Source organism: Populus alba, chromosome 6 (genome assembly GCF_005239225.2).
Source record: "Populus alba chromosome 6, ASM523922v2, whole genome shotgun sequence".
Lineage (NCBI taxonomy): Eukaryota > Viridiplantae > Streptophyta > Magnoliopsida > Malpighiales > Salicaceae > Populus > Populus alba.
The window spans coordinates 19,099,550-19,127,526 of NC_133289.1; the positions used below are offsets into that span (position 1 = coordinate 19,099,550).

Genomic DNA, 27,977 nt, shown 5'->3' on the forward strand with positions numbered 1-27,977 from the left:
AAATGATCATTCAAACCATGCAACAAGCATCTTTGGTTAAGATTTGAATTAAAAAAAAATCTTTAACTTGGCTTTTAAACACCACATTGAGTTATGCATCTCCTTCCCTCATCTCTGTAACTCGAAAGTAGTGGGCAAATTTATATCTTTAGAAAGTTAAGTTATTTACATCCATATATCTCTTTAATTTTATAAGTGATCTCTTTGATTTTATAACTTGTATTGAACTATTCTTTACTTGAGTGAACTGTTTCTACTCTGTATTTCCTACTTTTCCAATATCAAACATGCAAGGTATGGTGAAGTAGTGATCCAAAGCAAGCAACGGATCAAATGTGAAAAATAAGTTGAAGCTGAGAAATATCCGGTTTCCACTTGCCTCCTCTTTTGTATTCACGACCCCTCGCCTTGAGCACAATTCCAGCCATCAAAATTCTCAAGTTTCATAATGTGGATACATGCTTTTTACATAGTTATAAAACCTAATTCAACCCAAATGACCGATCATGTTGATCTAAAACCTTAAGTTTAACTAGATCGGATTCTAGTTCCGGTCTTAATCTGACATTTTGAGCATGCAATACATATATATATATATATATATATATATAACAAATGACCGTTCATCACGCGCTTACCCTGCCATCTTATGTATTCTAGGATTGAAAACTATTTTCCCTAACATCAATGCTTTAGTCCTCTTAGGGCTTTGGTTGCATTTTCATATAAAACAAAAATTCCACCTGGAGAACTATCAGGATGCATTGCTTCTGCATGAAGGATGGGATACTCAGTTATAGATTTTTAATTTAACATTATGCAAGTTCATCAGTAGCTGCACAGCAGCACAGGTAAAAACTAGCCATTCTACAGCATCCTTTCATTCACTTGAGGCACATTGCGAACACCCAAAGGCGACCATAGAGGCAATTATATGCTCATAAAGCTAAAACTAAATTACTGCTTGGTGGGTGTTTATAAATATTTGACATGCAGATAAATCCCATTAATCAAACAGCATCCCTTCAACACAGTTTCAAGAAAGAAGACAGACAACAAGTCAATGAAGCCATGGGGAGGTAACCGGGGAAGCTTTTTTAGGGCATTCCCCAGAGACCAACACCGGATTACAAACTATATATGTAATATTGCAAAAGCAACATGCTCCATTATCTATATGACCTTGGAAGCTAGAAGTAGGTACCCTCAGGAGGCTGGACCAGCTTCCGGTTGTGTGGTGCTGTCATCTCCTTCTTCAGCTGTGTCAGTATGTCCTCCATAGTGTAATCTCGCTGCCAATTTGAGAGAAGTCCAAACTTTTTTGGTTCCACCTGCAGAAATAGCATGTTATCAACTTCTAATCATCCAATTCAACCAGACCATCCATAAAACAATAAAATTGGGTTCAATGCCCATGATTATAGCATATAGACTAATGCTGATATAAAAATCAGCAGTGATGGATGAACCTGCCCCAATCTGTGCAACTAAAAAAAACAAGCATACAGATATCTGATGGAAAAAATCACTCCTTTGGTCCCATTATTCGTCCAGTAAGCAGAAAGAAAAAGAAAAATTACTAATTAATTTATTAAATTAGACAAATATTTTGTTTTACTTTGTACTTGTATATCGTTTCAGTTCCTACAAAATGATTAGAAAATACTAATTTTTTCAAACTTGGAAGGTAAACTAAATTTTTTACTGCTTTTGGTGATGGACTAACATTTTGGATGGAAGGAGTACACAAGATACCAAGGCAGCTCTACAGCATGAAACAAACTGAAGTAATCACTACAAAATGGAAAAAGATAAATATGCAAGTAGTGTGCAACTATACCACTCCAGTTTCATGGTTAACACAAGTCATATTGATCCGAGAATGAAAGCGAACACTTGGTGGCTTCTCCGGGTAATCTTTATCACAGAAGAGCTTTAACTGATAAATTCGACCTTCATGTACAGTCTGACATAAAAAAGAAGCCATTGAAATTGTAAAGCATCCAGATTGGTTAGAAGCCAAGACACACTAACACAAATGCCACAATAGATTTCATTCTGCAGTAAGTATCAACCAAAACAAGATTTTTTTGTTCAATTCAATTGTTTGATTAAGCAGCTTATATCCTTGCCTCTAAACATGTTACAATTTAATCTGAGAAGTTCTCCCCTTTATTTCAGAGATTCCCCAAGCAAACTAAATCAAACAATTTTAAGTCAGTTAGCAAATTGATCTAGCATCAACTCAAACATGTAATACACCACCCTTTATCAATGGTCAGAGATACATCATTTGTGTTAAAATTACTAACAAATGGAACAAAATGACCTCATTTCCATGACTAGTGAAGGACAACATCTGTATTAAAGAAGTTTATAAAAAGAAAATATAAGTATGACCTGTTGTGATGCAACTCACAAAGACTGTGTAGTCTAAAGCAAGCCTATTAATTAGACTACACCCAAAATCGAATCTTAAGCAGCTGCAATAGCAAACTAAGTTTCCAACAAATTTTTTACGAGCCTATACTTAAAATTACTAAAACCAAGGGAAATTTGGACCTTTAGCAACAGCAAACACAACATCCATACAGATGCTATATTTCTTTTCTGTGTTTGAAATAATACTAGAGCAGTATTATTGTCAAACCTGCAACATATACATGCAATTCCACAAGCATGATCCTATGGATATTTTTTGACAATTACGAGTATAAAAATTAAGAAATTACATTGTGAGGACCGATTACAGTGCCAGTCCAAGAGCGCATGTAAATGTCATCTCCGTCATCCATTCCATAGCTTACTGTGCCATCCCCAATACCTTTTTCTCCACGTTCAAGTTCCTCAAGCAATCTGAAGTTCCGAGGGACTGCACGGAAACTCAAACACTCAATATCACCCAATCTTCTACATCAATGATAAGATAGAAAACCAAAAAACACTTAGAATTAAAATGCTAAACAAGTTCAAGCTCCAAACTAATTGTTCAACATTCAGAGATTTTTACAAAGTCGCTACCAAACTCCATGGCTTTCATAAGCCAATAATAATTCCATGCCCGTTTAATGCATCTGCTAGTTTACATGTAAATGCCAAGGGCATAAAACAAACTGTTGAGAATCAAATGTCAACCCATCAATAACATCCTTGATAAATCAACTGCTCCAGATGCTTCCAGTTAGTAATGCAACAATCAGATCAAATATGGGTTCAGGCCAGCAAACTCTGGAAAAAAGCCCTTCGACTATCTACATGATGTAAACATACTTATTAGGTCAGTCGCCTCTCCCCATATAGACAGCTACCAGCTGCCACTGATTGTTTCTAACACACGCTATCAAAATCTAACCTAAAATGTCGATATTCCATTTTATTTTCTAGACTCTAGTCTAAGCAACAATCAAAATTCATCTTGAAAAGCAGACTTAAGAATCAGATGAGCAGTATCTTCCCAATCTTTTTGGTAAATCCAAACATTCCCGCTTGAGCAAACTCAAATTCCAACAACATTTTCAAAGTCACCACATGAACATTCTGCTCAAGTTTAAAACATTGCAAATGGTTCCATCACATCATCCAGATTTTAAGACTCTTTGATCAGAGAACAAAAGCTAAAATATCATCAGAGTGATGTCAAAGAAAAACACTTAACAGTTTAACTCCGCAACTAAACATTTTAAAAATTTTCAGAAACCTCTACATGCACAACTACACCTCAGTATCCACCAAACCAAGACCTACAGTGTTTCCACTTTCTTAAACTCCAAATTCTTCTGTTGCGCCTTATAAAAAAAAAAACACCATTAAAACATCGTTAACTATTTCTTCTGCCACAACCAGACAACAAACAACTCGTTGCCGATAATGAATCAGTCACAACCATGGACTAAGTCCTAAACATATGCTGAAGTGAATATGTTCAAATAATTCTCATCAAATTAGAACAGTAAATTTTAATTTCCATAAAACAGCAAACCCTTGACAAGGTACTCAAGCAGAAGAGACCCACATAAAATTGCAATCGCCAAATTAAAAAATCCCATTAATTTGCCAAATAAAAACAACCCAGAAGAAGATTTAATAAATAAAAAAAAAAACACACAATTGAAACCCCAAATAAATTTCATCATTAGCAGCTAACCCATAATCCCAAATCAAAGAAGTAAACATAACCCTACAAAAAGACACATCAAGATAGATCGAGAACAGAATTTACAAGATATCAACAAAAAAGCATAAATCATAGGGGTGGGTTGTAAAAATAATCGATCAAGGGCTAACCCACGACACTGGATCCTCCTGAGCCAAGCGTCATGGATGGTTCACTATTGAGGTTTCTGTCTGTCGGTGTTGATGGGATCTGGTTGAAGCAAAAGGGAGAAAATAGGAGAGGGCGAGGAGTCAGAAATGGAAACGAGAATCTTGGAAAACTGAAGGCGACTTGGGCAAAGTGGAGAGAGAGCAAGTTACAAGAAAAACAATGATAACCCTTACAAGGCTTGGTTCGGGTGGTAAGGGGATTAGTTGTTTCGGGTTTAAAAAGGTCCCATCAGAACAGTTTATCCATGGCTTTTTCATTCAAGGAAATCTAGGTCTTAGTGATTGGTCTGTTTGAACTGTCAAGATTTTAAGGTTAGTGTTTTGACAAATTTATTACATTCCTCTAAATATACTAAATTATTATGAAATTACATTTTTAAAATTATTCAGAGAAATTTAATTTGATTTAAACCCGAGAGTACTAATAGTTTATTTAATTGTGGATCGAATTAAAATACTTTCTTATCAAATAAGATTTAAAAGTTTAAAAACTTCATTTTATGATTTTATTTTTTCATTGGATCAGCTTTTATTTTATAGTTCTTTTTAAAAGTATAATTCTCTTAAAATACATTAAATTTATGTTTTTTAGTGTTTTTTTAATTATTTTAATATGATAATGTTAAAAATATTAACAAATATTTTAATTTATTTTTAAATAAAAAATATTTTTATAGAAATATTATGCAATATAATATTAAACAGGCACTTAAGTTAGAAATCCAAAAACTAAAAAAAAAAATGAAAGCCCATTTTTTAAAAGAATTGATGAATATTAACCAAAAAATAGCATATTTAAACCTTGAGCATGATTCTAATTATTTTTGAAAAATATTTAAATTTTGGTTCTAATTCAGGGGCGTTGAAAATCTTTTAGATAAAAAAAATTAATAAGAAGTGAACACATTATTTCCCGTTGCATGATATGGGATAATCTACTTTCTTATAAGAAAATTTATGTGACCCAGAAAAAAAAAAATCACGGAGAAGTATAAACTATAAAGGCAAGAGGGTAGTGGTGCGGGGCTTGGGGACTTGGGAGTGTGCTTTTTTTTTTTTTTTTAATAAAGCGACCTTCTTTTTGTCACTTTTTCATCAGCGGCAGTGGATGGCGTTTAATAAAATAAATTAAGAAAGTGTTAGTTTATGATTTAAAGTGTTTTTATATTTAAAAATATATTAAAATAATATATTTTATATTTTAAAAATTATTTTTGATATAAAAACATTAAAATAATTTAAAAATATAAAAAAATTAATTTTAAATAAAAATTCTTTTAAATTTTAGGATAACACGCTTTCAAGTTGCTACCGCAGTGGTTGCTAAAGAATAATCGAATAATCAAGGGCAGAGAACAAAGTATCGTGGCTTTATTCTTAGTCACAATATTTTCAATCGTAATTGAAAAGAAGGTGAGTTAAGGCTATATAATGATTATTTTGCTGAAAATCCTAAATTTACTTAAAGTCAATTTCGAAGAAGATTTAGGATGAGTCATTATCTTTTTCTTCGGATCGCAAATGCAGTGGAAGCTCATAATCCATATTTCAAACAAAAGACAGATGTTTTTGGTGTTCTTGGTTTATCTTACCTTCAAAAGGTAACTGCATCTCACAACATATGGTATTCTTACAAATTTTACTGATGAATATCTTTAAATTAGAGAAACCACTGCAATAGAAAGTCTTAGAGCTTTTGTCAAAGTAATCGTAAAAGTTTTTGGTGATTGGTATCTAAGGGCACCAAACGAGGCCGATATTTGTCGATTATAATCAATTGGAGAGCAACGTGGATTTCCATGGATATTAGGGAGCATTGATTGTATGCATTGAAAATGAGAGAAATGTCCAATTGCATGGCATGAGATGTATATTAGTGGTCATTGTCGTGAACCAACTATAATTTTAGAGGTGGTGGCTTCACAAGATCTTTAGATATGGCATGTTTTTTTTAGAATGCCTGGATCACTAAATGATATTAATGTTCTTGATCGGTCACCTATCTTCATTGCACTTGCTAAAGATCGTACTACTCTTATTAATTATATAATTAATAGGAATGAATACACAATGGGATACTATTTAGCATATAGGATTTATCCTAATTGGTCAAACTTTGTTAAGATAATCCCAAGACCATTAGGGGCAAAGAGAAAATATTTTGCAAGCAAGAGTCTGCAAGAAAGGATATGGAATGGGCATTTGGGGTGCTCTTATCTTATTTTACAATTGTACGTGGACCTGTTCGATACTAAGATGAAGAAACGCTTGTAAATATTATGAAAACTTGCATAATATGATTATTGAGGATGAAGGAGCAATGAACCTTGGATTTAACAATGAACCTTGGATTTAACCATAAACGTAAAGTCAATTCCTTTACATCAATGTCACATGGTGAAATATCAGAACTATATGATTTTCTTCAAACTCACAATCGAATCAGAGATAGAGCAACTAGCTCTCAACTACAAGAATATTTGATTGAACATTTTTTGGAACAATATGGCAATGAGTAGAATCATTAGATTTGAACTTCTTATGTTATCATAATTTTCAGGTTTTTTACTCTCTTTTTTTTCATTATGGTTGTTATCTTTTAAGTTAATTAATCCTACTTATTGTTGTTAAATGTTAGAGAAACTTCAAAAAAGTATAATGAATTGATATCAATTTTATAACAATATATTTAAAATAACCAAGAATTTTCTACATATTTATTTAAAATACATTGCATTAAACAATAAATCAATCAAGTTAATTAAAAATTAAAACCCATGTTTTGCATAATTTCTAACTTTCTATTTTGAAAATACGCTGCAAAAATTGGATCCAAATTAGAAATATCCATTTTTATAGTTTGTTCTTCTTTCTCAATCCTGTCCAATTCTTGTTTCTCTTAAGTTTGTTGAATCATCATGACTTATTGCTCTAACATAATTTTCCGGTCTTGTTTCTTCTAATCCTCAATTTCAACTAGAGTATCTCTGAATTGTTGTAAGAGTTTTGTTACAGTTACCTTCGTAACTTTATCTTTTCTTTGTTTACGTTTAAGTCATTTCTTTGCAGCCTTTTGACCGATTAGTCTATCTTGATAAATCAATGGTTCACTATCTTCTCCTAAACTAACATAATCAAGGGTAGAAGGAGTTTATAAAAATGGACTTGCATTGACATGACTTTTTTGTTTCTTGTGTTGACTTGCACACTCAAATTGTCATTTGGGTTCTTTTCCTAAGATAGCCCAACAATATTCTAGTTGAAATTGTTTGCCAACGCAAGAAGCATACATTTGCCGAGCATCATTAATCTGGTAAAAATTTAAAGAAATTCAATAATGTTAAAATATGTGTTAAATAATTTAACATGGAAATGAATATTAAAATTACACTTGATTCTTCGGTCATTCCACTTTGCTGACGATTTTCAATTTGAGTAACAAATCCAACAAATTTACCGACTTCTCTATTTATTTCTTGCCATCTACCTAAGATGCTTATTTGGGAACGATTATTCAAGTTTCCTCTATTTTCTACAAAGTAAGCATGTACTTGAGCCTAGAATTGTTTTGTTTGTTGTTCAACTCCTGTAATGAGATCCTTGCTTTTATTTAACCATGCAAAGACAAGTAAACAATCTTTATTTGGTGAGAAGTTTTTACTTCTTTATGATTTTTTTATTGCATGGACATTTAATTTGAGTTTGTTAAGTCATCAATTAATTGATTAGAATCACTTGGATAAGAGAGAATATCTTCTGACTCACTCACAAGAAAGTTAGTAAAAAAACTTGGAAAATTTGAATCCATCTACATTAAAATAAAATAAAAAACTCAAGTTAAAACCTTATAAGAGGGTGTAAAGGAAGCTCACATTCAATGTCTAGCAATTTTGTAATTTCTATACATGTGAATTAATAATAATAATTGCCTTCTACTTATTCGAACATTAATCTAATCATACAACCATTACAATTTGATTATTTTTTAGAACTAAAAGAGAATTGATATATTGGTTTAGTTACATTTTCAACAAGACAAAATATAATTGAACTCAAATTAAAATAGGCAATAAAAATAAATTTAAGATATGTCACTCCATGTTTTTATCAATATTAGCTACCATTATTACTTCCTTTCAATTTTGTCAAAGATTGTCTTCTTTAACCCATATCAAAAACATAAAATAACAAAGAAATAAAAATCATTACAAATAGAAAATTAACAACAAAAGGTCTTAAGAATTAGGAGATGCAAAAGAAAAAAATAGAAAAAGTCTTTAAGCAAGCATATCTTTTGATTTAAGCTAATTAACACAATCAATGTTATTAATTAACCAAAGGATAATTGATTCTTGTTTTTCTAAATTAAAGAGAAGGGCGAGGCACAATGTAAGATTTTGAATTATGAAAGTAAGTTTTCTTCCTTTTGTTTATTCTTTTAAAAGAGAAAAAAAATTGGCCAATAGATACAAAATAAGATGCTGGCCAACAAATATAAACCAAATGAAAAAAACATTGGCCAGTACTTTCATTTATTTTTGCCTTTTGCTATAGAGACATATAGAAATGACACTTTTTATCTTGAACAACTATTTTAGCTATCCATTTAGCTGAGCGGTTGGAATGCTTAAAAGCAAACATAAAAGCTAAAAGTACAACCTTTTCATTTTGCCTATTCTTTGAGTTGCCCAATTGGAGATGCTTGAAGCATCTTATTTGGTGAAACGCCATTTCCATTCATCACGTGTGAATGCTTTTGCTGTTGAGGGCTAATTATATTCAAAAAATTCTTTTGTTATATTTTTTTAACCTAAGATCCCACAATAGAAAGATATGCTCTCGATCGCAAACTATATGCTAAAAGAGTATGTGAGGTCGATCCTCTTGGACCTTCCTACCTTCGAAATTAATTGATATTTTAGCATTGCCTTTATAATAATGCCATGGGTGTCATGAGCCACCCGTGAATCCACCAAAGCTTGTAAACCACTAATGACTTAGTTGCAATAACTATTTGATTAATCCATCAAGAACCCTAAATTTTGATTTTAAGTTTTTGCTTGCTCTAAATATTGTATCGTGTAGGCTATAAATACATTAGGTCATTCTCTCCCTCCTCTATCTTTTGATTAGTCTTTAATTAATTCCCAATGATATTTTTAGGCTTTTATAAGGGATCTTGCATCCTACTTGTGGAATTTTATTTGTTTCTAGATTTGGATTCCCAACAACATATTTAGTATATGCAAATAAAGAAAATTGGATTAATTATAAAAAAAGAGAGTAGCAGTCATTGGTTCCAATAATAGTTTAAATAATATGATAAAAAAACAACAATAATAAATAATATGGAAAAAACAATAAAAAAAGATAAAAAGAATCATACTTGAGCCTATAAGGATAATCAAACAACCCAATGCTAACTTAATACAAAGAAAATCACAAAAAATTAAAAATTATAACTTCAAAAGAAGAAAAAGAAAATATCAGCTTAATAAAAGGGGGAAAAACCAAGAAAATTCAAGTGAACCTCCAAAACTTGGTCTAATCTTAAATACTTGTAATTTGTTAAATCTTGAACCCGAGTTCAATCAAAAAGCTTAATTGTCAATCAATTTAATCTTGAAAGATGAAATAATTGAAAAAATATTAATAAAAAATCTTGTAAATGCAACAAAAAGAATGAGGATGAAATTTAAAAAGTAAATTTCAAACAAAATAAATAACAATTAAAAGAATGAGTTCTAGACTTGATAGATTAAAAAATAATAAGGGGTGAAATTAAAAAAATAAAATTAATGGCTAACCTAATAGAATGAAACCCAAAATATAAGAAAACAAAACAAGAAATAGATTAAAAATAATAAAAAGAGAAAACAATCAAACAAACCTGGACAAACCTTCTAAACCTAGTCTCATGTCTAAAACCTGCAACTTGTGAAATCTTAGACATGGGTTCAATCAACAAACTTATCTCTTAACAAATTTAATTTTGAAAGATGAAATGATGGAAAAACATTTAAAAAACATGTAAAAGAAAAAAAATAACAACAAAAAAAATAAGGATAAAATTTGACAGAAAAAAAACCCAAGGATGATGAAGTTTGAAAGAAAATAATACAAATGATCACAACAAAGTAAATTGCAATTAAAAAAATGAGAATCAAATTCAAAAGACTAAAAAATAGCAAGAGGGGGATAAAAAGAAATTGTTGAGGACTAACCCCAAAGAATCAAAACACAAAAATAACAAAAAAAAGAAGAGAATAACAAATATAAGAAACACATAGAAAAAGGAAAAAAAAAAAAAAGAAAGCCAACTCAACAAACCTCTTAAACATGGTCTGATCTTTAAAAGCTGCAACTCGTGAATTCTTTGACCTGAATTCAATTAAGAAGTTCAATTCTTAACTAATTTAATTTCAATGAATGATATTGATAAAGAAATTTGTAAAAAAAAACTTACAAAAGCTGTAAAAAGAATAAGCATAAAATTTGATAGAAAAAACCTAAGGATGATGCATTTAAAAAAAATAAAAAAATGATGCCAAATAAAATAAATAAAAATTAAAAAAAGGGACTAAATTTTAAAGATAAAAAAATTATAGGGGTTGAAATTGAAAACCATTTGTAAAATCCAAGTAAACCCAAACAAATATTCCAAACCTGGTAAAATTCTAAATACTCATAAACCGTAAAACCATGGATTCAGGTACAATTAGAAGTTTATTAAGAGCCAATTTAAAAATATTTAATTTAAAAAACTTGTCTAAGTAAAATAAACTGGAATTACATTTGATAGGGAAAAAAAAATCAAAGGAGAGTGAAATCATAAAATAAAATCATTTATGATTTAAAATAAAAACTTGTTAGGGATAAAAAATTGACTATCAAAAGAACATGGATTAAACTTGATAGAAAAAAAGTGAAGAATGGTGAAATCGCAAAACAAAATCAATTGAAAAAACGACTCCAAACAAAAAAATAGTAATACAGAAATGGGGGCCAAATTCTTTAAATTATTCAAGATAAAAAATAAACCACAATAAAAAAGAAAAGTGATCAAATCTAAAGAATCAACAAATTAAAGAGTTGTTTTTTACTCTCTTTTTTTGGTGTGAAAATCTAGGTGGAAAAAAGAAAAAAAAAAGGAAAAGTAAATTGTCACTGGGGCCAGCTGCCGTGAATCTTGGAATACATGCCACCTTATATTGGTTGGGGTGTCGAGATTTTTTAAACACCGCCCTAGAAGACAGTGTTTGGTGGTCGAACAACCCCCCAAGCGCTGCCTAAACAATACGAGGGTTGTCCACACGCTGGCGCATGTTGTGCATGCGCCACCAAGCTTTTTTAATTATATTTAATAAATATAATTTATAACAATACCCTGAACAACCTAAAAAGTTACAATAAAATAATATAAAATAACAATAAACCCCTTTGAGTGAGAGTTTTGTTGGTTTTGCCTTTAATGACATCAACATAATCATGCTATTCTAAAAAAATTAAAAATACAAAAATATCTCTGAATAATAGATATTAGATTTTTTTTTAAGATTAAATGAATAATTTTATTATATAAAATAAAATAAAATTACCATGTTAACTCCATACAATTTACAAAAAAAAACAAATTATTATATAATGATAAAAAAACAATTTTGCCTTCAATTTGTGGTTCGAAGATTTTTTTATATTAAAAAACAACATCATAATTATACTATTTCAATGAATAGAAAATCATGTCATAGGCACTGTAACTTCTCTTTCACCTTTATTTTTTTTTTTAATATAATAATTGGACCTAAACTTTACAAATCCATCAACTTTACTCCCCCCCCTCTATTTCCTTTATTATTTTTTAAGTGTTTAAATAAAGTTTCTATTGAATTATCTATTAATCTTATATATAAAATAAAATAAGTGTTATATTTTTGTATTTCTTTTTCAAAAAGCTTCTAAATGACACTTTTTGCTACTTTTTGAAAAGCTTATACATGACACTTTTGGCTACCTTTACTTTGTATTTGTGCTATCATATCACTAAATAAATATCAAATAGAATTATTTAATAAACTAAAGTAATATTTATTTATGTATTTTATGATAATTTAATTTGATGAAAAAAAAAGAACAAGTAAAAATCATTAGGAAAAATAAAAAAGATTTGAAATATATATGATGTAGTGAATTTTTTTATACATAAAAGTCTCCTTCAAGATATTTTTTTTTTATATTTTGTTTATTTTATTCCTTATAAATAAACGAAGGTAGGGACAAATTTTGTTGCCCGTTGTTTGGTCTTATCTTCTTCGAAGCAAACACTACTTAAAAAAACATGATATGAGGGTGCATGATATAGGGTGTTTGAAAGTGTAATAAATATTATTTTTTAAAAGTATTTTTTATATTAAAATAATAATTTTTTATTTTTTAAAAATTATTTTTGATACCAGCACATTAAACTAATATAAAAAATATATTAATTTAAAACAAAAATAATAATAAAATAATTTTTTTTTTTAAATTTATCAAAAATATTTTCTGATAGCATGTCAAACACTGCCATGAAACTGTTACCACAACCATGGAAGTGCAATACAACAACAACACGTTGACCAATTTTAATAGGAAGCAGTGAAGAGAAACAAAACCTAAAATGTAAATTTAATAAATAGTAAAACTGAAAAATAAAATTTTAAAAGAGATAATTTAATTAACCAGGTTTTAAATTTATTTGTGTTTAGCAGTATTGTTGAAAAACACTTTTCAAAAAAATTAATTTTTTTTTATTTTAAATTAATATGCACGTAAACTGATTTAAATATATTCACATTAATAATAATAATAATAAAAAAAAAACTGAAAAGTAAAGGCAATTCTCAAGTATACCAACAAATTATTAAGGATAGTGTTAAGCTCACACGTAAACTATTTCTGGTATCAGTTTTATTATCAAATTATTTTGATCTCTCTATTAAAGACTTTTGTTTATTTCTTAACGAGAAGTGTTAATTTTTCTTTTTATAAAATGGCATTTTTTCTTATATATATAAAAAAATAATTTTCTATAGAAAGTTTTAAAAATGGTGAAAAAAATATTTTTGACGTGAATTAAATGATAAATTTGATATAAAAAAAATACTCAAAGATGTGATAACTTTCAAACTAATTTAAAGTTTGTAGGAAAAAAATAAAATAAGAAACTTAATCACCGGCATTTTCTCAGGAACTAAGATTCCTATCTCACTGGTTGCTTTGTAATATCATGCTGAATGTTGATGTGATTATGATTATATTTTAAAGTAGTTTCTTATTTAAAAATATATTAAAATAGTATTTTTTAAATATTAATATATTAAAATAATTTAATAATATAAAAAAAAATTAAAATAAAAAAATTATAAAAATACTTTTTAACCCAGTAACAAACTGGTCTTTTATACCTGCCAATAAAAACGCAGCACGCCTCCAGAACCAAAAAAGCGGAAGCCAAAACCAAAAATCTAAACACAACACAAGCCAAAACCAGTACGCGTATCTAATTCGAATCCACAACGCTTGAGTCGAGAGAGAAAAGACCGAAACAGTTACGATTCAAGAACAACAATTCCTTGGTTTCTTCTCTAATCTCCACCGGTATTTATTTCTTACTCTATTTTACTCTCTCCTGTTTTATTTTCATCTTCTTTTTTGCCTACCACACGCTTGATGAAATGCTTCGTAGCTTGTTTAATTTCTCCTCGTTGTTTCCAGATTTTATGGTTCGATATCCTGTTTGTATGGTTCAGATTGTTTTATTGCTTGTAAAAAAATAGTCTTGTAAAGTTGTATTTCTCTTTATTTTCACGTGTTTATGGAAATTTAAAGGAAAAAAAAAACACGATTCTGAGCTATTAAAAGACAGTTTACACAAAATTTTTATATAAAGAGATTTTTGCGACAGGGTTGAGATGAAGTGCGGAGACAGCGTGTATTTTTATGTGTTAAATGTTAAAAACTTGGGTTTCAGTTACTTGAAAAGGAAAAAAAAAAAGGATTCCCGTTTTTTTTTTTTTTTGACAGAGTGTTTTGTAATAAAGCTCATTAAAATGATAGAAAGAGAGTTGGGTTATTATAGGGAATAATATTCTGTTTCGAGGATAGTAAGGAATGTTTTTTTGAGTAAAGAAATGTAGTTTATTTATTTTTTAATAAGGCAGATACATTAGTTCTGTTATTGATGTTGCCTTACGCTATACATGAGCTGATACATCATGGTAATGTGTCATCAATTAGGAGTACATTGCTTAAGAAACAAGGAAATGGCATAACTTTATTTCGAGGAACTTGTAGCTTCTGCTTGTGCTTTTCTTGTTTTTAATTTTTTTGGGGGGCAGGGGGCTTTGAATTCAGCATATGCTGTGTCTTCATGTGCATGTTTTTTAGTTAATCAAGTGTATATTTCTATCTGAGTTTTTAAAATTTGGCTGCAGATGTCATTGCATATTGGCAACTTATCGTCTCACATTCGTAGAGATGAACTTGAGCGTGTCTTCCAAAGGTTTGGTCGGTGTAATGTACGAATGAAAGATGGATATGGGTTTGTGGTATATGAATTCCCTCCAAATGCAGAAAAAGCTTTGAGAGCACTACATAGGAGGAACATTTGTGGGAAACCACTAACTCTCTCATGGTCAAATAAACAGCCTAGACCACTTAAAAGATTTGCAAGGACTGCTAGATCTTATGAGCCACAGCATGGTGGGAATTCTGACAGAGGAGGAGATCATGTTAAAAGAAAATTGGGTTCCAATGATCAGAAAGATTATAGGTTGAGTTTTACTCAAGCAGATACAACTAGCAGAATACCTAGTTCTGCAGACATGCACCGGGAAGAGATAGTTAACCACCAGGATGACATTGAAGACCACACCAACAAAGAACATCAGGGTTATAGAGAAGATTTTCTAGATGAAAGAGGTAGGGTTGGACCGGACCCAGTGGACAATGATAGATGGGGTGAGCAATTCCATAACCCACCAAATGAAGTTGGTGTTGAAAATGGGATAGAATTTGATAGATATGATCCTTATGAAGGTATTGATAGGAGAAACAATGATGAAAATCTTCAGAAGGCCTATTCTGGCGGTACTCTTGCTCTACAAAGCTCTCAAGAGAATGCAGGGGGGGATCACACCAGCGATGCAACTTTAAACCGTCTTAGTGATGTAAAATCCCAGGAAACTTGCTACAAATGTGGAGGCTCTGGTCACAAAATGCGCAATTGTCCCCAGGAAAATGCTTCACAGAGAAATGTCACTAGGTTTGACAGTAGGCACACTGATGACATCCATGGAAGTGGTAGAGGTAAAGGCGATCCAGAAAAAAATGGATCCAGGTCATGGGAAAAGCTCCAGTCAAGTAGAGATGCTATACCAGGAAGGAGACTCAAGAATGATAAACAATCATTTAGTTCAGGAAGGCATGAAGAAGTGACAAGGAATGGAAGATCTGCTGTATCAAAGGAAACTGATTGGTCCTGTAAAAAGGAGTATGAAAGGAAAAGACAAAGTAGGAAGGAAATTGAATCTCCAAAAAGACACGGCACAAAGAAAGGAAGACGATCAACTTCATCTTTTCTGCATTCTGACAACACCACATCTAGATTGCATTCTACATCTCATTCCTTTAAGCAGCTGCAAAGGTCTCACTCACACTCTAGATCAAAATCAGTATCTTCCAGCTTAAGGTCTGGCTCAACATCACTCTATTCTAGATCCCAAAGTTCTAAAACCATGTCAAGATCAATATCTCCTACATCCCTATCCTTGTCTGTGTCACTTGGTCAAGCTTTGCCGTCCTCTTCAAATAAGGCACAGCTGATCATGAAAGGCTCATCAGATAATGCTACAACACCTGAATCCAAGGAGGTTTTTATTGAAGAAGTGCAACAAGTAGAAGGTGAAACTGGCTTGCAGGGTGATAAACATGGATTGAAGACGGTAGCTGTGAATGACAATGCAGTGTCATCCTCCAAAGCAGACACTGAAATGGAAAAATATCAGCCTCTTCAGAAGGATAATGATGACTGCCTAATGGTGTCCAATTCATTGCACAAAGCACCTAATTCAAGCACACAAATACTGTCAGAGGAAGGCACACTTGCTGCTGGAAATCTCTCTCTGGAGCCCGTGTTAGAGATGGAATGTCAAAATTATGATACATTTGAAACTGACCATGTGCAAGTTCCATTGAAGAAATTGGACCCAGAAGCTCCTGCCAGCTCATCTTCCTTCCACTCAACAAGCATTTCTGCAGGGGAGTTGAGCAGTGTTCTGAAGCACTATGGCCTTGGTTGTCAAGATGAGAATGAAAAGCCTTTGCCTGCTGAGGCTTACTTTGGTTCTGCTCGCTTGTGGCCGTGGGAGATCATCTACTACAGGAGGTTGAAGAAGGGCCTTATCTCCATTGAGAACTATGCTAGGCGGGTTGATCAGAATAGGGAATTTGGTATTGTTGACAAATATATTAGAAGCAGTAGTGGTTGGGGAGAATTACATCAAGAGAACCTGTGAAAGGTTTTGTTTGTCAAAATGTGGATTTATTTTTGCCTTCTTAGAACCTCAGCATTTTGGACACATCGTGAATCTAGCCCTGCTCTTATTTTGAGCAGAAGAGTTGAACAGGTAAATATGCAGAATGAAAATTATATTGAACTTTCAGCATTTATAATATGATTATATTTTGAAGGTTGACTTTGAGCTGCAATGTTGAGTTGTGGTAGTTAAGAAATGAAAATTAATTTAGTTTTTTTTTTTCCTGGTTCAATGAGCTTCTTTTGGTGTCCATGTTAAATTCGTGGATTTATTCTTCAGACTTGTTCTAGCCTGAGATGAGATTCGATCATGTCAATATAGGTTTTGCTGTGACATTGTTGTTGCAAAGATTACACCCTCATGACATGCAATGTTCATTGAAGAGATGTAGCAACTTAAGCCTTGATTCAGTATGTGACATTGAATGGAATAGGTTGTGTGGGCATCCAGGAACTATTTCAGATGTCTCTGCTGTGCGTAGGGAGGAAACCATTACTAATTTGGTCAAAATTTTGTTTTATAATGGTGTTCATTTCCCCTTGTATATCATTGGTATGCATTGTATAATAATGAATGGAGATAATTGGAATGGCTATTACGATAAATGGTTGTTGAAAATGTCTGTGCCAAGACAGTGCATGCTTTTGTTTTTGCAGAGCAGTTTAGCTTAGGTTAGTTTGCACATATGATAAAATCACAACTTTGTTAAATTCACAAGTACTTATTAGGATGAGGTATGGAGTGTGCATGGAAAAATTCTGTGCTGTTATTTTTTGAGATGTTATAGAACAAAGACTTTGCCTTTACAGAAAGGAAGGTAGAGATTTGACGATTTTTCCATATTTGGAATGCACCCAGTCTCCAATCCATCAAGATGTTTACTTTCAGTGTGTGCTACTGGTGTTGAGACTTGAGATTCTTGAACTCTAACGTTACCTAAAAAGGGGAGATCAAGATCGGTGAAAGATCAGTTTTCAATGTCTTCATTTAAATATGCTTTCAGGAAGGTTTGGAAATATTTTTAATTCTGTGATAACCCATCATTTGGTCCACAGGTTTCAAATTGAGCAACCTTTAGCTAAATTTCTTCAGATTTGCCTTTTTAGCTTTGAGCTTACTAGTTGCATATAAAACGTAATCTATAAAAAAAGAAGGGGACAAAATTTAGAGTGAACATCTGAGAAATGAATTATTTTTAATTTTGAAGACCCTCTGTCAGGGGGCAACTTCATTGAAACTGTAATGAAAACTAGAACGGGCGGGTGGAGGTAGCAATAGTAATATTGGAATTGTTTTACGGGACCTGTTACTAGTTCATTGGCTTATCTCAAGCTTAACGTGTTTCTTTGTTAAAATCACAATTGTCCTTCCAGTTAATGCCATTTTACATAATGCAAGAGATACGAAAAGCCATATCCAGTGATTGTGTATTACATGTGTACTTTTGTACGATTATTTTGTTTTAATGTTGTTTTTGAATGTGGAATTGAGTAGTCAATATGTAGAAATGAAGTCTTGATGATTGCTTGGTTTAAGCTTGTCATGCAGTACGTGCAGATAAAATTGGTGATGTATTATGGATGAGGAAGTTGCATTACAAGTTCTTCTTATCTTACATGCTTGTTGCAATATTCAATTAAAGAAAGGTTTGAGTCTGTCTGTCTGTTGGATTTGGTCTACATTTTGATGAGGGTCAAGGGCAGGGACCTTGATGAGCTGAATCAAGATTTTTGGGCTGTAACATGTGAAAGTTTCTGAATAAACTGGTCCTTCACTGCTTGCCTCACCTGCCTTATTGACAGTCGAGGACTAGATATTAAACAGTTGTTCGAATGGTACGGTACTTGGCATGAATTTATGCTGGTGCATCAAATATAGGAGGCTAAGCAGTGTGTGGCATTCAAAAACTATTATTTGTGTGTTGGTGGCTAATTTAGGATCAGTGGGGGTGGTAAGAAGTGATTTTGAAATATCTGAAAAACTACCTGGAGAGATATATGCGTGAACCTATGTGTCGGGGATATACGTGTGAACCTATGTGTCAGGAACACTTCCATGCAGTGCATCTCCTAGGAAGGACCTTTGACCAATCACATTTGCTAATTAAATGTATAATTAGTGGAGCAGCTCATTGTCGTCCATAATTTTTCAATAAATATGAGAGAAAATGGAGTGTGATTTTGTTTAGTTGCAGGTGGATATGGTTCAAAGAGAAATAAAGACTTGTCTCACCAGCCTTGTCATCTGATTTCCTCAGCATGGATGCTTTCTCTATGCTATTCTTTTCTGATGCCCTCAGTTTTGCCTTTTCCTCATAACTTGTATGATCAGTTTGTTTCTGGGTGAAGGTTCTCCCTCTTCTGCTAGGTTTTTGGATTTTGCACTGAGTGTTGATTTTACTTCTTGATTCCAGTAGCATGAGATCTTTTGGTTAGGCTACAAGCTCATTCTTGTGTTTGCACTCATCTTTGCTCTCATCTTCAAGAGATTAGAGTCCCATCATATTGTTGACAGTTCTCCTCACCCCCTAAATATGACTGAAAAATTAGCATGCAAAAAGCGTGAGCATGAATAGTTGGATAACTTGGATTTTGGTTTTCACGTTGAGCAAAGAATACGATATTTCATTATATTAGATGATAGGATTCACTTAATTCTGCTCAAATCTTGTAGTCTTGAAAGAAATAATTTAGCAGAGATTGGAAGTAAATGCTGAGCTAACGAATGTTTTGATTGACTGCTTGAATACCAGATTTTAGACGTGCTCAAAGTCACAGCATAACACTTGGATTGGAGAAAAGTGCCAGCTTCTTGCAATCTCTTTTACATTTGGTTCAAGTACTGCTGGTATTTGTGTGTGAACGTCAATTTGAAATATGGTCACCCTTTCACCCCGAGTGGTGGACTTTTAATTATTATCAGTTCTGTTGCTGTGTTTTTTTGAGCTCAGATTATCCATCATTTAGAAAATTGAAAGCTCTTCTCGGTTTAGAGCTGGTGTTTTTGTAAGGTGAATTTTTCCTTTTCCCTTTGAATATTGAAGTGTTCCTTTTCTTGGTCTCTTCTACCTATGCAAAATGCTTCTTCAGCAATGAAGTTTAGAAATCAGATGTTCTATGGGATTTCACAGATTTGCCATGACTTAGCAGGTGAAGTAAAACTTGAAACCGAAAGCAAACTCATTATAGATAAAAGCATGTCAGTTTCACCCAAGCACCAAATTTCGACAGCTGCTTGGGCTTCTGGAGTCAAAAGTAATTTGCAATATCTTGACACCTGTCACGTGAAGATTAATGCTTTCTTAACTGAAGTGAAGCGGGGATGCTCCCTTATGATAGAAGTCTTTGAAATATAGACACTGAATTTGTATCTTGTTTTGCTGATTAAAAGATTCGTCAGACGTTTTTATGGAGCAATTGAATGCTTAATTTTGTTTTCTTGTTTACTCCTTTGACAAAATTAGGGATAACATGGAAGATTCTTTTTCAGCTGCAGGTTGGCTATTTGTCAAAGAAGGAAAAAAAAAAAAAGATAGCTTATTGTGAATCCAAATGTGATTTCTTTTATAAGCTTTGGTTTGTTTCCCAGTCTGAACTTATGTTGATCTTGAATTGCTGCAGGTCCTATAAATACACCGCATTTTGACTAATAATTTGAGGATTCCATGTATCCGCTGGCTAGTTTAGCATTTGATTTGCTATGGTCTCCTGTGAGGTAGGATCTTTTGCTTACTGCTGCTTTATCAGAGAACTGTTGATCATGAATGCCTTCTGCATTATACTATCATGAAATGAAATTTTCCTTTTAGTGGACATAATGAACTGATTCCTCCTGTGGGTCACGCATTGTTAATATCCTTGTATCTTGATCCACCTTGAGTGAAAAAGAAAACAGAATGTTCCCGGGCTATGATAAGCAGTAATCGTCAAGCACACTAGAAAGAAATAGCAATTACTTGTTCCCAGCATGTGGGGTTTCGTTCACAAGGATGGATGAAAATTCAGAAACAACAGATAGGGATGTGATGTGATTAGAATGATAAATCCTGAACTTTAGATTGTCATCCCTAGATTTGGCATGGATTTCTTTTCTTTCTAGATTTGTATTAGATTTTTCTTTGAGAAAACAGAGACAAATATATATTTATAAATTGAGTGCTTTGGTCTGAAATTTACTGCTTCTAAATTTGTTAATGTTAGAGAGTGACTTATTTTCCATAATTAGTCATTCGTTGTTCTTCTCCCAAATAAACCACTTAATTAACCCCATGCAGGTTGGTGCTTAACTATGCATGCCCCGTGTTGTTGTGCTTGTGGCCCCTTGCATTCATTTTAGAGCGCGGCCTCTCTTGCGTGTTCGTGACCACATGACTATTCTATTCCTTGCATCATTCTGATGTCTGGATGACCTAAATTCTTTGACCCTGATTTTTCTTTCCCGGTTTTTTTAAAGGTTATTTCATCCTCGCAATAAAGCTTTTATGGTATACTATAATACAAGTTGAGGATTTGAACGTCTCTCGCCATTTCTTTTTCTATAACCTTTTAAATATTGGGTATTTAACATGGGATAAGGTGGCTTTTATGGTCTTTCGCATATTCCGTGTGTTTTCTTAATGTAAAATCTCAACACTAACAACATGAGAGAGAGAGAGAGAGAGGTTACAGAGCATGTTGAGTAAAGTAAGGATAATGTGGAAAGAAGGAAAGGACGAGAATTAAAAGGGGAGAACATGGACACAAGGTGGAGGATTCACCAAAATGAGAGCATGGCGCTTGAAAGGTGGCATTTTGTGAGTGATGAGTAGAGTTAGTAATGGAAAAGGAAAGCAAAGATAAAAAGAAAAAGAACAGAGAGGCAAAATAGTGAGGGATGGAGCTGGAATTAAATTTTTATTTATCATCTGACGCATTACCCTTCATTATTCTCAACTGTCTCAATTACTCTTGCATTTATGTGTTTTTAATGGTTTTTCAATCTAGTATAGTCCTCCTTTTTTCAATGCTCGAACCACCCATCCCCCACTTCATTTACCAGCTATCCTTCTCTTCTCTCTCTTTTTTTTTGCCCTAAACACAAGCTTTTTAAGTGTGGCCGATAGTTATATTATATGTGAATCTGTGTCATTAGAGATGTATGTTATTATTGATTACTATGTTAAGATGGCATATGTTTAGGTGAAGGTGCATCTTGGGTTTACTTCTATCTCTGGTCATGGATGATTTCAACTATCTAGCAATATTGGAAGAAGACCGTTAGAGGGTTCTTTACTGGGGAAAGAAAGATTTACCATTTCATAGATAATTAGTCACTTCCCAATAGCATGCCTTAAACATATAGTGTTTTGGGATTGTGAGTTTTAGGAGAATTCTTTGAGGTTTCCTAATTACGGTTTACGCTTGCAAGACACCTGCTCCGTTTCTCTATCCTTTTGCAATCAGCGTGTCATTCTTCCTTTGGTGAACATGGGCTATTGAGCATATGGCTCGGCTCCTTGGAGCCAAATAGCTCCAAGTTCCTTGCAACACAGGATCACTTGGGCATGGCGTGGGCTTATAATCATGACTGCGTGGGACCCGAATCCTACCCCATGTCATCTTTGAAAACTACTTTCCAAGTACTAAAATCTGCACTTTTGACCGATTTACCTCTGTTTTGGGTCCCAAGTAAATTTCAAAGCAAGATTTGGGCAGCGGCTGCTGTTAACTAGTTTATACTCTTCTGCCAAAGATGGGAAACCAGAAAGAAACAGAGACACCAATCTGTGCCCATATGGCCCCTATTCTATGCTCTACGATTACAACAGTTTGAAACAAAAAAGGGCAGTAGCGCTACCGGCACTCCACTTCTTCTGTTCTTCATATTTAGCTCTTGTAACATTCAATCAAGCAGCTAAAAAGTGGAGCGGAAGTAGCACTACCTGAGATAAAAAGAAGATTAACGAGAGAGAGAGAGAGAGCGGGGCTGTAAGACTCCTAATTTAATAGCAGCAGAATTAGCTAAAAAGGGAGCTTGATAGCACTACTCTAGCTCCTCCTTGTCTTCAAAGTGGTGGTGGTGGTGGTGTTATCATGGAGGAAATCAAGCAGCACTGAACTCTTGCATTTGGGGCATTTAGGGTCATTTTCAGAGAGCATCACATACATGAGGCACCTCGGGCATCCCACAAGCACCATGGATGTAGCTTCAGGGCTGCTAGAGTATCTAAGAGCGTCATCGTGGCTCCTCTCTGACGACACACATGAGCTTGGTGGGGATGTTGGTGACACTGTTGCCGATCGGCCTGGGGACTCCACTCTTGGGTTCACCCTTGGTGGTGAGAGGTTCAGCTTCAGGTCAAGCTTGGGGAGGCTACCATTTCTTCGACTCATCTTTGGAGTATAAGTTGCTTCTGTAGTATATCACACCTGTCAGAGACAAAACACAAACAGAGAGATTAATTAAAAAGCAGGCGCGAGTTTCGTAAGAGCCCAACAGAAAGAGTTCTGCCTTCGTAGAAAGACCGCAAAAGGCAAGTCATGGCTTGTCCAAAGGAGTCGCATATATTTATATAAATTACCTTAACGTCAAGGAACTTCTGCCAGCCCGAGGAAGAGCAGGAAGAGCAGAGGGCTCTTCTAATTGAATACGTGGAGAGGAGAGGTTAGGCTTGAATCAAGACTACCACCATCAACAGAACCCGGGGCCGGTGCTGGTGGTTCTGGACATCTGAGGCCATTATATATAAGGAGATGAAGGGAGAGAGAGGTGGGTTTAATTTAAAAACTTTGAACTTAATTATGGGGAGAGAGAGAGAGAGAGAGAGAATTGAATTGAAGTATTGGTAGAAGAAGAGTGTAAATTGAGGCCAGGAAATGTATTAATGAATGGAAAAAATCCCAAGGAGTATGCACAAGTGGAAAAAATAAGAGTAAATAAAGCAATTACAAAGTGCAGCAAGCAAGCATGCATGCATTCATTCACTCATTCATTGCTTTAATTAGAGGAGGAGAGGTTGGTGTTTTAAAGCGTGTGTGTGAGAGAGAGAGAGAGAGAGAGAGAGAGAGAGAGCAAATAGACCACAGGGAGATCCCAAAGGCTAATCTTTCAAGAAAAAGCCATCTCCATTCTCCACCTAAGAATTTAATAGAAAACACCAAGAAATTAAATGTCAACCAAATAAAAGGAAAAATATTTAAATGCCCAACAGTGCACTATAAATTTAAAGCAAAGAAAAGAAATGGCAGCACCCAGAGACAAGCAGAGAAATACACCACTCCCCATCTCCATCTCCATCCATAAGTGACCTGCTTTCTGTTTGGAAGTCTTGATAAATATCACAACCATCCTCCTAGTTTACTGTATTTCTTCTATTGCCCTTAAATAATCTCTACTATTTCGTTTCGTCACTGATCTTCTAATTTATTTATCTGGGCATGCAGTTCCAAATGATTCATCATATCACATGCAAGGAAGAAAGATTATCAATTCTTGCCATGCATGTGATACATACATACATACATACATCATTAAATACATTTATGAATATATTATAATGCAGTCTTAATTACTCGTTAATTTGGATGTAAATCTTTGAATTAAAAAAAACTTACAGTAAATTATTATATATCCCTTGGTACGCCCCTTCCTTCCTTGGTGAAGGTAGAAAGGGACATATAGTAATTTAATTTCATTACGTTTCATAATATATGGTTGTGCTTTAGGTTTGAAATCAGAATTATTATGAGCTCCATGTGACTCGTTTCCTTTGATAAACACTAGCGTGGCGACAGGGTGGATTCTACTAAAGTGTTTTTTTTTTTTTTTTTTTGTAAAAAATTAAAAAAATATTACTGTACAAGATAGTCTCAAAGCGAGCTTGAGGTCATCGCCTTAAATTCTAGTTAGGCAGAACAGGAGCAATAATAAAAACAATAATAAAAAAAACAAATAGGGGGAGGTACATTTTCCACGGACGGATCGAATCTTTGAATCCAGGTGGCAAAAACTCGTTGACCCAGCTTTTAGGGCTTTCCATTTATAGACTGCCCTTTTGGGGCTTTTGACTAATCAGATCAACAACTCTTGCCGTGAGGATATATATTAGATTCATTAACCTCTGGTATCTCCGGTACCGTCAGATTAATAAAATTAAATCAATAAATAAACTTTTATATATATATATATTGCAAATGCATTATATAAATTGAAAAGCTGATAAATGATAATTGAAAAAAAGAAGCTTTTTTTTAAAAACACTACTGACGTTATATCTATGACTTAACTGTAGTTATCATGATAACATACCTTCTTATGTTAGGTACAGATTAATTACTATAGAAAAGACGCCGATAATAAATACAAAAATATTTTTTATTGAAGAAATAAAAATAAAAACATAAAGATAAATATGTAACCGGACAATTTTAAATGAATTTATATATTTTTTAAAAATAAAAAATACAGGAAAACATGTATTTGTACGTTACGTTGTAAAACAAGGTCGTATTACCAGCTGGTATTTTCGGAAAGCAAGACAAATAGGCTTTGGGTTTACATCTTAATTTAGCACAAATCTTGTAAAAGATGTGATTGTGAGCAGAGAATAAATTAAAGCTTTGTTTTCACCTCTTCGATTTCCTAATTTCTCAATGTCATCGTCTAGCTACCTCAAGCGTAGGGGAGAGGAGTCGAGGCTTGCGAGTTATAACCTTTGTTGAACACTATTTGAAGATACAGCTTGATTTGAAATATTGAATTAATAATACTTGTTCAAAGTGGGCAGTCTTTGATTATAAATGATCGGTTGCCTTGATCCAGCTTGATTTGGAATATTTAATTAATAGTACTTGTTAAAGTGGGCAGTCTTTGATTATAAATGATCGGTTGCCTTGATCCTGCTTAATTTGCAGGCAGCAAGCAACTGGCTAGCCTTAATTCATAATTACCGGTGTATTTGTGCAAGATTTATTAATTGGAGGGGTTTATCTTGACTTATCTTGAAATATGTTAATTTTTATTTATTTACATGGATGTTCGGGTCAGCTTGCGACCACTTCGACTAATCCTACGAGTCCTGAATTTAACGACTATGTAAGTTTCTAGTAGCCCTGAAATTTATGGGACTCAAACTAATACTGATATCTAAAAAACAAATCTAAAACATAATCAATTAAATTATATTTATCAGGATTTGAATATGTCAAACCTTTAATCAATTAGACCTTGTGTTGAGTTTTTTCTTTGCTTCTATGGGAATTAAGAATTCAAATGAGACTGAATTGATTGATATAATTAAAGCTCTTGAATTGTCTTTTATACAAGATAATTTTTGGTAGAAATTACATCTTTGAATCTATTTTATTTATGTGGCAAATTAAACGAATAATCAATCTATTAGATCATAAAGATGTTATAAACTTTTTTATTTTGACATCTCATTTCTCACACCATAGTTTGATTTTTTTATCTTTTTGTTATGTTTTGTGTAAAGTTAATTATATGACTGATAATTAACTTTACAAAATAATATATAAGTTCGATCGTGGCTTGGATCTAAGAAAAAGCTTCCCAGGGAAACAAATTCCCATTAACAAAGCGGTCCTGTGCATGGAAATCTTGAATTAATATTAATAAATAACTGGTCTTATGGCTAATGTAATGAATAGTAAGCTGCTTCGAGTTAATGGGCATTAAGTTGGGTCTTTAATTAATGGCGGCCACCAAAGGCCAAACTGCGCATGGAGCTTCTTCATCATTCTTTCTTATTCTTTAAGGAAAATATGGATAAGTTTGTATTTATATCAACCTTTTCTACCATTGGAACAAGAATATAAGACTCTATATATATATATATATGCTGCAATTACTGAATTTGGGCTCCAATACAAAAGGCTGGCTAAATTAGTATTCCCTTTGCAAGATTGCCCTTTGCAAAACCTAACCAAATAACTCGAAAGTAGAAAACGTTTCCTCTTTATTACATTTGACTTTGTAAGATGTGATAGGAATATTGGATGGTTGTGTCATGGCTTATCTCCCCGTTGCTAGTTTCTAACTCGATATTATGGTGCCAAGAGTTGGGAAATTGCTCCCACTTGGTGATAATTATGGGCACATGGTGACGGTATCAGTGAGAAAGCTGTGTAGGGTTTGTATTTATAAAAGTAGACACAAAAAATCTACAAAAAATAATTTAATTGATCAGGTATTTGCTCTTTAATAATCATGAGTTCGAGTTCGCTCAAAGCTAATAAAAATATATATGACTGTTAACTTTATAATTTATAAGATTAATTAAGATACATACAAATTAACTCGAATATTATTTAAGTAGAAGGTATGGCAATAATTAAGTACTCGTGGAAAGAAATTGACAGTCACTTAATTTGAATTCAACAGTCAACCGATTGGTTAAATTAATTAGGTTATCTACCCTAATTGAATTGCGTTTTAATTTGCTATTAATTAAGAATCTGGAATGGGGACACGATAATCAATTCGTTAGTTAGATAAGGGTATGTTTCAGTGGTCTCCCACTTATATGCTTCGATTGATCAGAATTAAGCAATTTCCTAAGAATCAATGCTTCCTCCTGCCACCAAATGCCCCAATCTGGCAACCGGAGCAGAATTTCCAGGTTCTTATCTACATACGCCTGCATGCACACACGCATATACATATGAACTACCCCCCCTTCATCTGCTGGCGAGGTTTCTACCATACATACATATATATATATATATATATATATATTATATATATATATATATATATATATATATATATATATATATATATGTGGACTAGATATATCCACTGGGTGTAGTACTGCAATCATAATGTGCTCGAACGATCAGCCCTCAGCTAATAAAAGTTGACCCCACTTTTTTGGATCTTTGGAAGATCTTCGCTCAAATCCAAAAATTTTATTGCTTTGGAAATAAATATGTACAGTTAATCAATGGCCAGCAGCAGAGTTGGGAATTTATTCCAACTAATCGCACGTTTGAGCCTGGAGGAGTCTTCCAAGTCTTTACTGGGTTGCGAGCAGCAAATTATTGTATTATTTCTTGGTTAATTAATATAAGTAATATT

The 27,977-nt window shown here is 33.0% G+C and overlaps 2 protein-coding genes across 9 annotated transcripts; one reads left to right on the forward strand and one right to left on the reverse strand.

Annotated features, from left to right (window-relative positions):
- Nucleotides 1-947: 947 nt before the first annotated feature.
- LOC118027929 (ubiquitin-conjugating enzyme E2 variant 1D) lies at nucleotides 948-4,522 on the reverse strand. Of its 2 annotated transcripts, none has more exons than XM_035031429.2 (4): nucleotides 4,285-4,522; nucleotides 2,733-2,872; nucleotides 1,841-1,966; nucleotides 948-1,331 (listed from the first exon to the last, which is right to left on the reverse strand). In XM_035031429.2, exons 1-4 carry the CDS (start codon nucleotides 4,316-4,318, stop codon nucleotides 1,191-1,193), a joined length of 441 nt encoding a protein of 146 aa, XP_034887320.1. In that variant the 5' UTR covers nucleotides 4,319-4,522; the 3' UTR covers nucleotides 948-1,190. The 2 variants fall into 2 exon arrangements, with proteins under 2 accessions (XP_034887320.1, XP_034887319.1); XM_035031428.2 differs by having other exon boundaries at nucleotides 4,220-4,355.
- A 9,251-nt stretch (nucleotides 4,523-13,773) lies between these two features.
- On the forward strand, nucleotides 13,774-23,748 carry LOC118027975 (uncharacterized). 7 transcript variants are annotated; one of them, XR_004683928.2, is made up of 5 exons: nucleotides 13,774-13,962; nucleotides 14,799-16,991; nucleotides 19,654-19,911; nucleotides 20,522-20,615; nucleotides 21,175-23,748. XR_004683928.2 is itself a non-coding variant. In XM_035031490.2 (2 exons), exon 2 carries the CDS (start codon nucleotides 14,799-14,801, stop codon nucleotides 16,878-16,880), a length of 2,082 nt encoding a protein of 693 aa, XP_034887381.1. In that variant the 5' UTR covers nucleotides 13,774-13,962; the 3' UTR covers nucleotides 16,881-17,121. The 7 variants fall into 7 exon arrangements, 1 of the variants encoding a protein (XP_034887381.1); XR_004683924.2 differs by having other exon boundaries at nucleotides 19,654-20,615; XR_004683929.2 differs by lacking the exon at nucleotides 19,654-19,911.
- Nucleotides 23,749-27,977: the final 4,229 nt, after the last annotated feature.

What these genes read in the sequence shown, in the direction of transcription:
- LOC118027929 (XM_035031429.2), bottom strand. Translation starts at nt 4,318, where the DNA reads ATGACGCTTGGCTCAGGAGGATCCAGTGTCGTGG. An exon ending in CTGTAATCGGTCCTCACAAT is followed by an intron (nt 1,967 to 2,732) that starts GTAATTTCTTAA and finishes TTTTTATGTCAG; the next exon opens with ACTGTACATGAAGGTCGAAT. An exon ending in TTAACCATGAAACTGGAGTG is followed by an intron (nt 1,332 to 1,840) that starts GTATAGTTGCAC and finishes CTATTTCTGCAG; the next exon opens with GTGGAACCAAAAAAGTTTGG.
- LOC118027975 (XM_035031490.2), top strand. Translation starts at nt 14,799, where the DNA reads ATGTCATTGCATATTGGCAACTTATCGTCTCACATTCGTAGAGATGAA.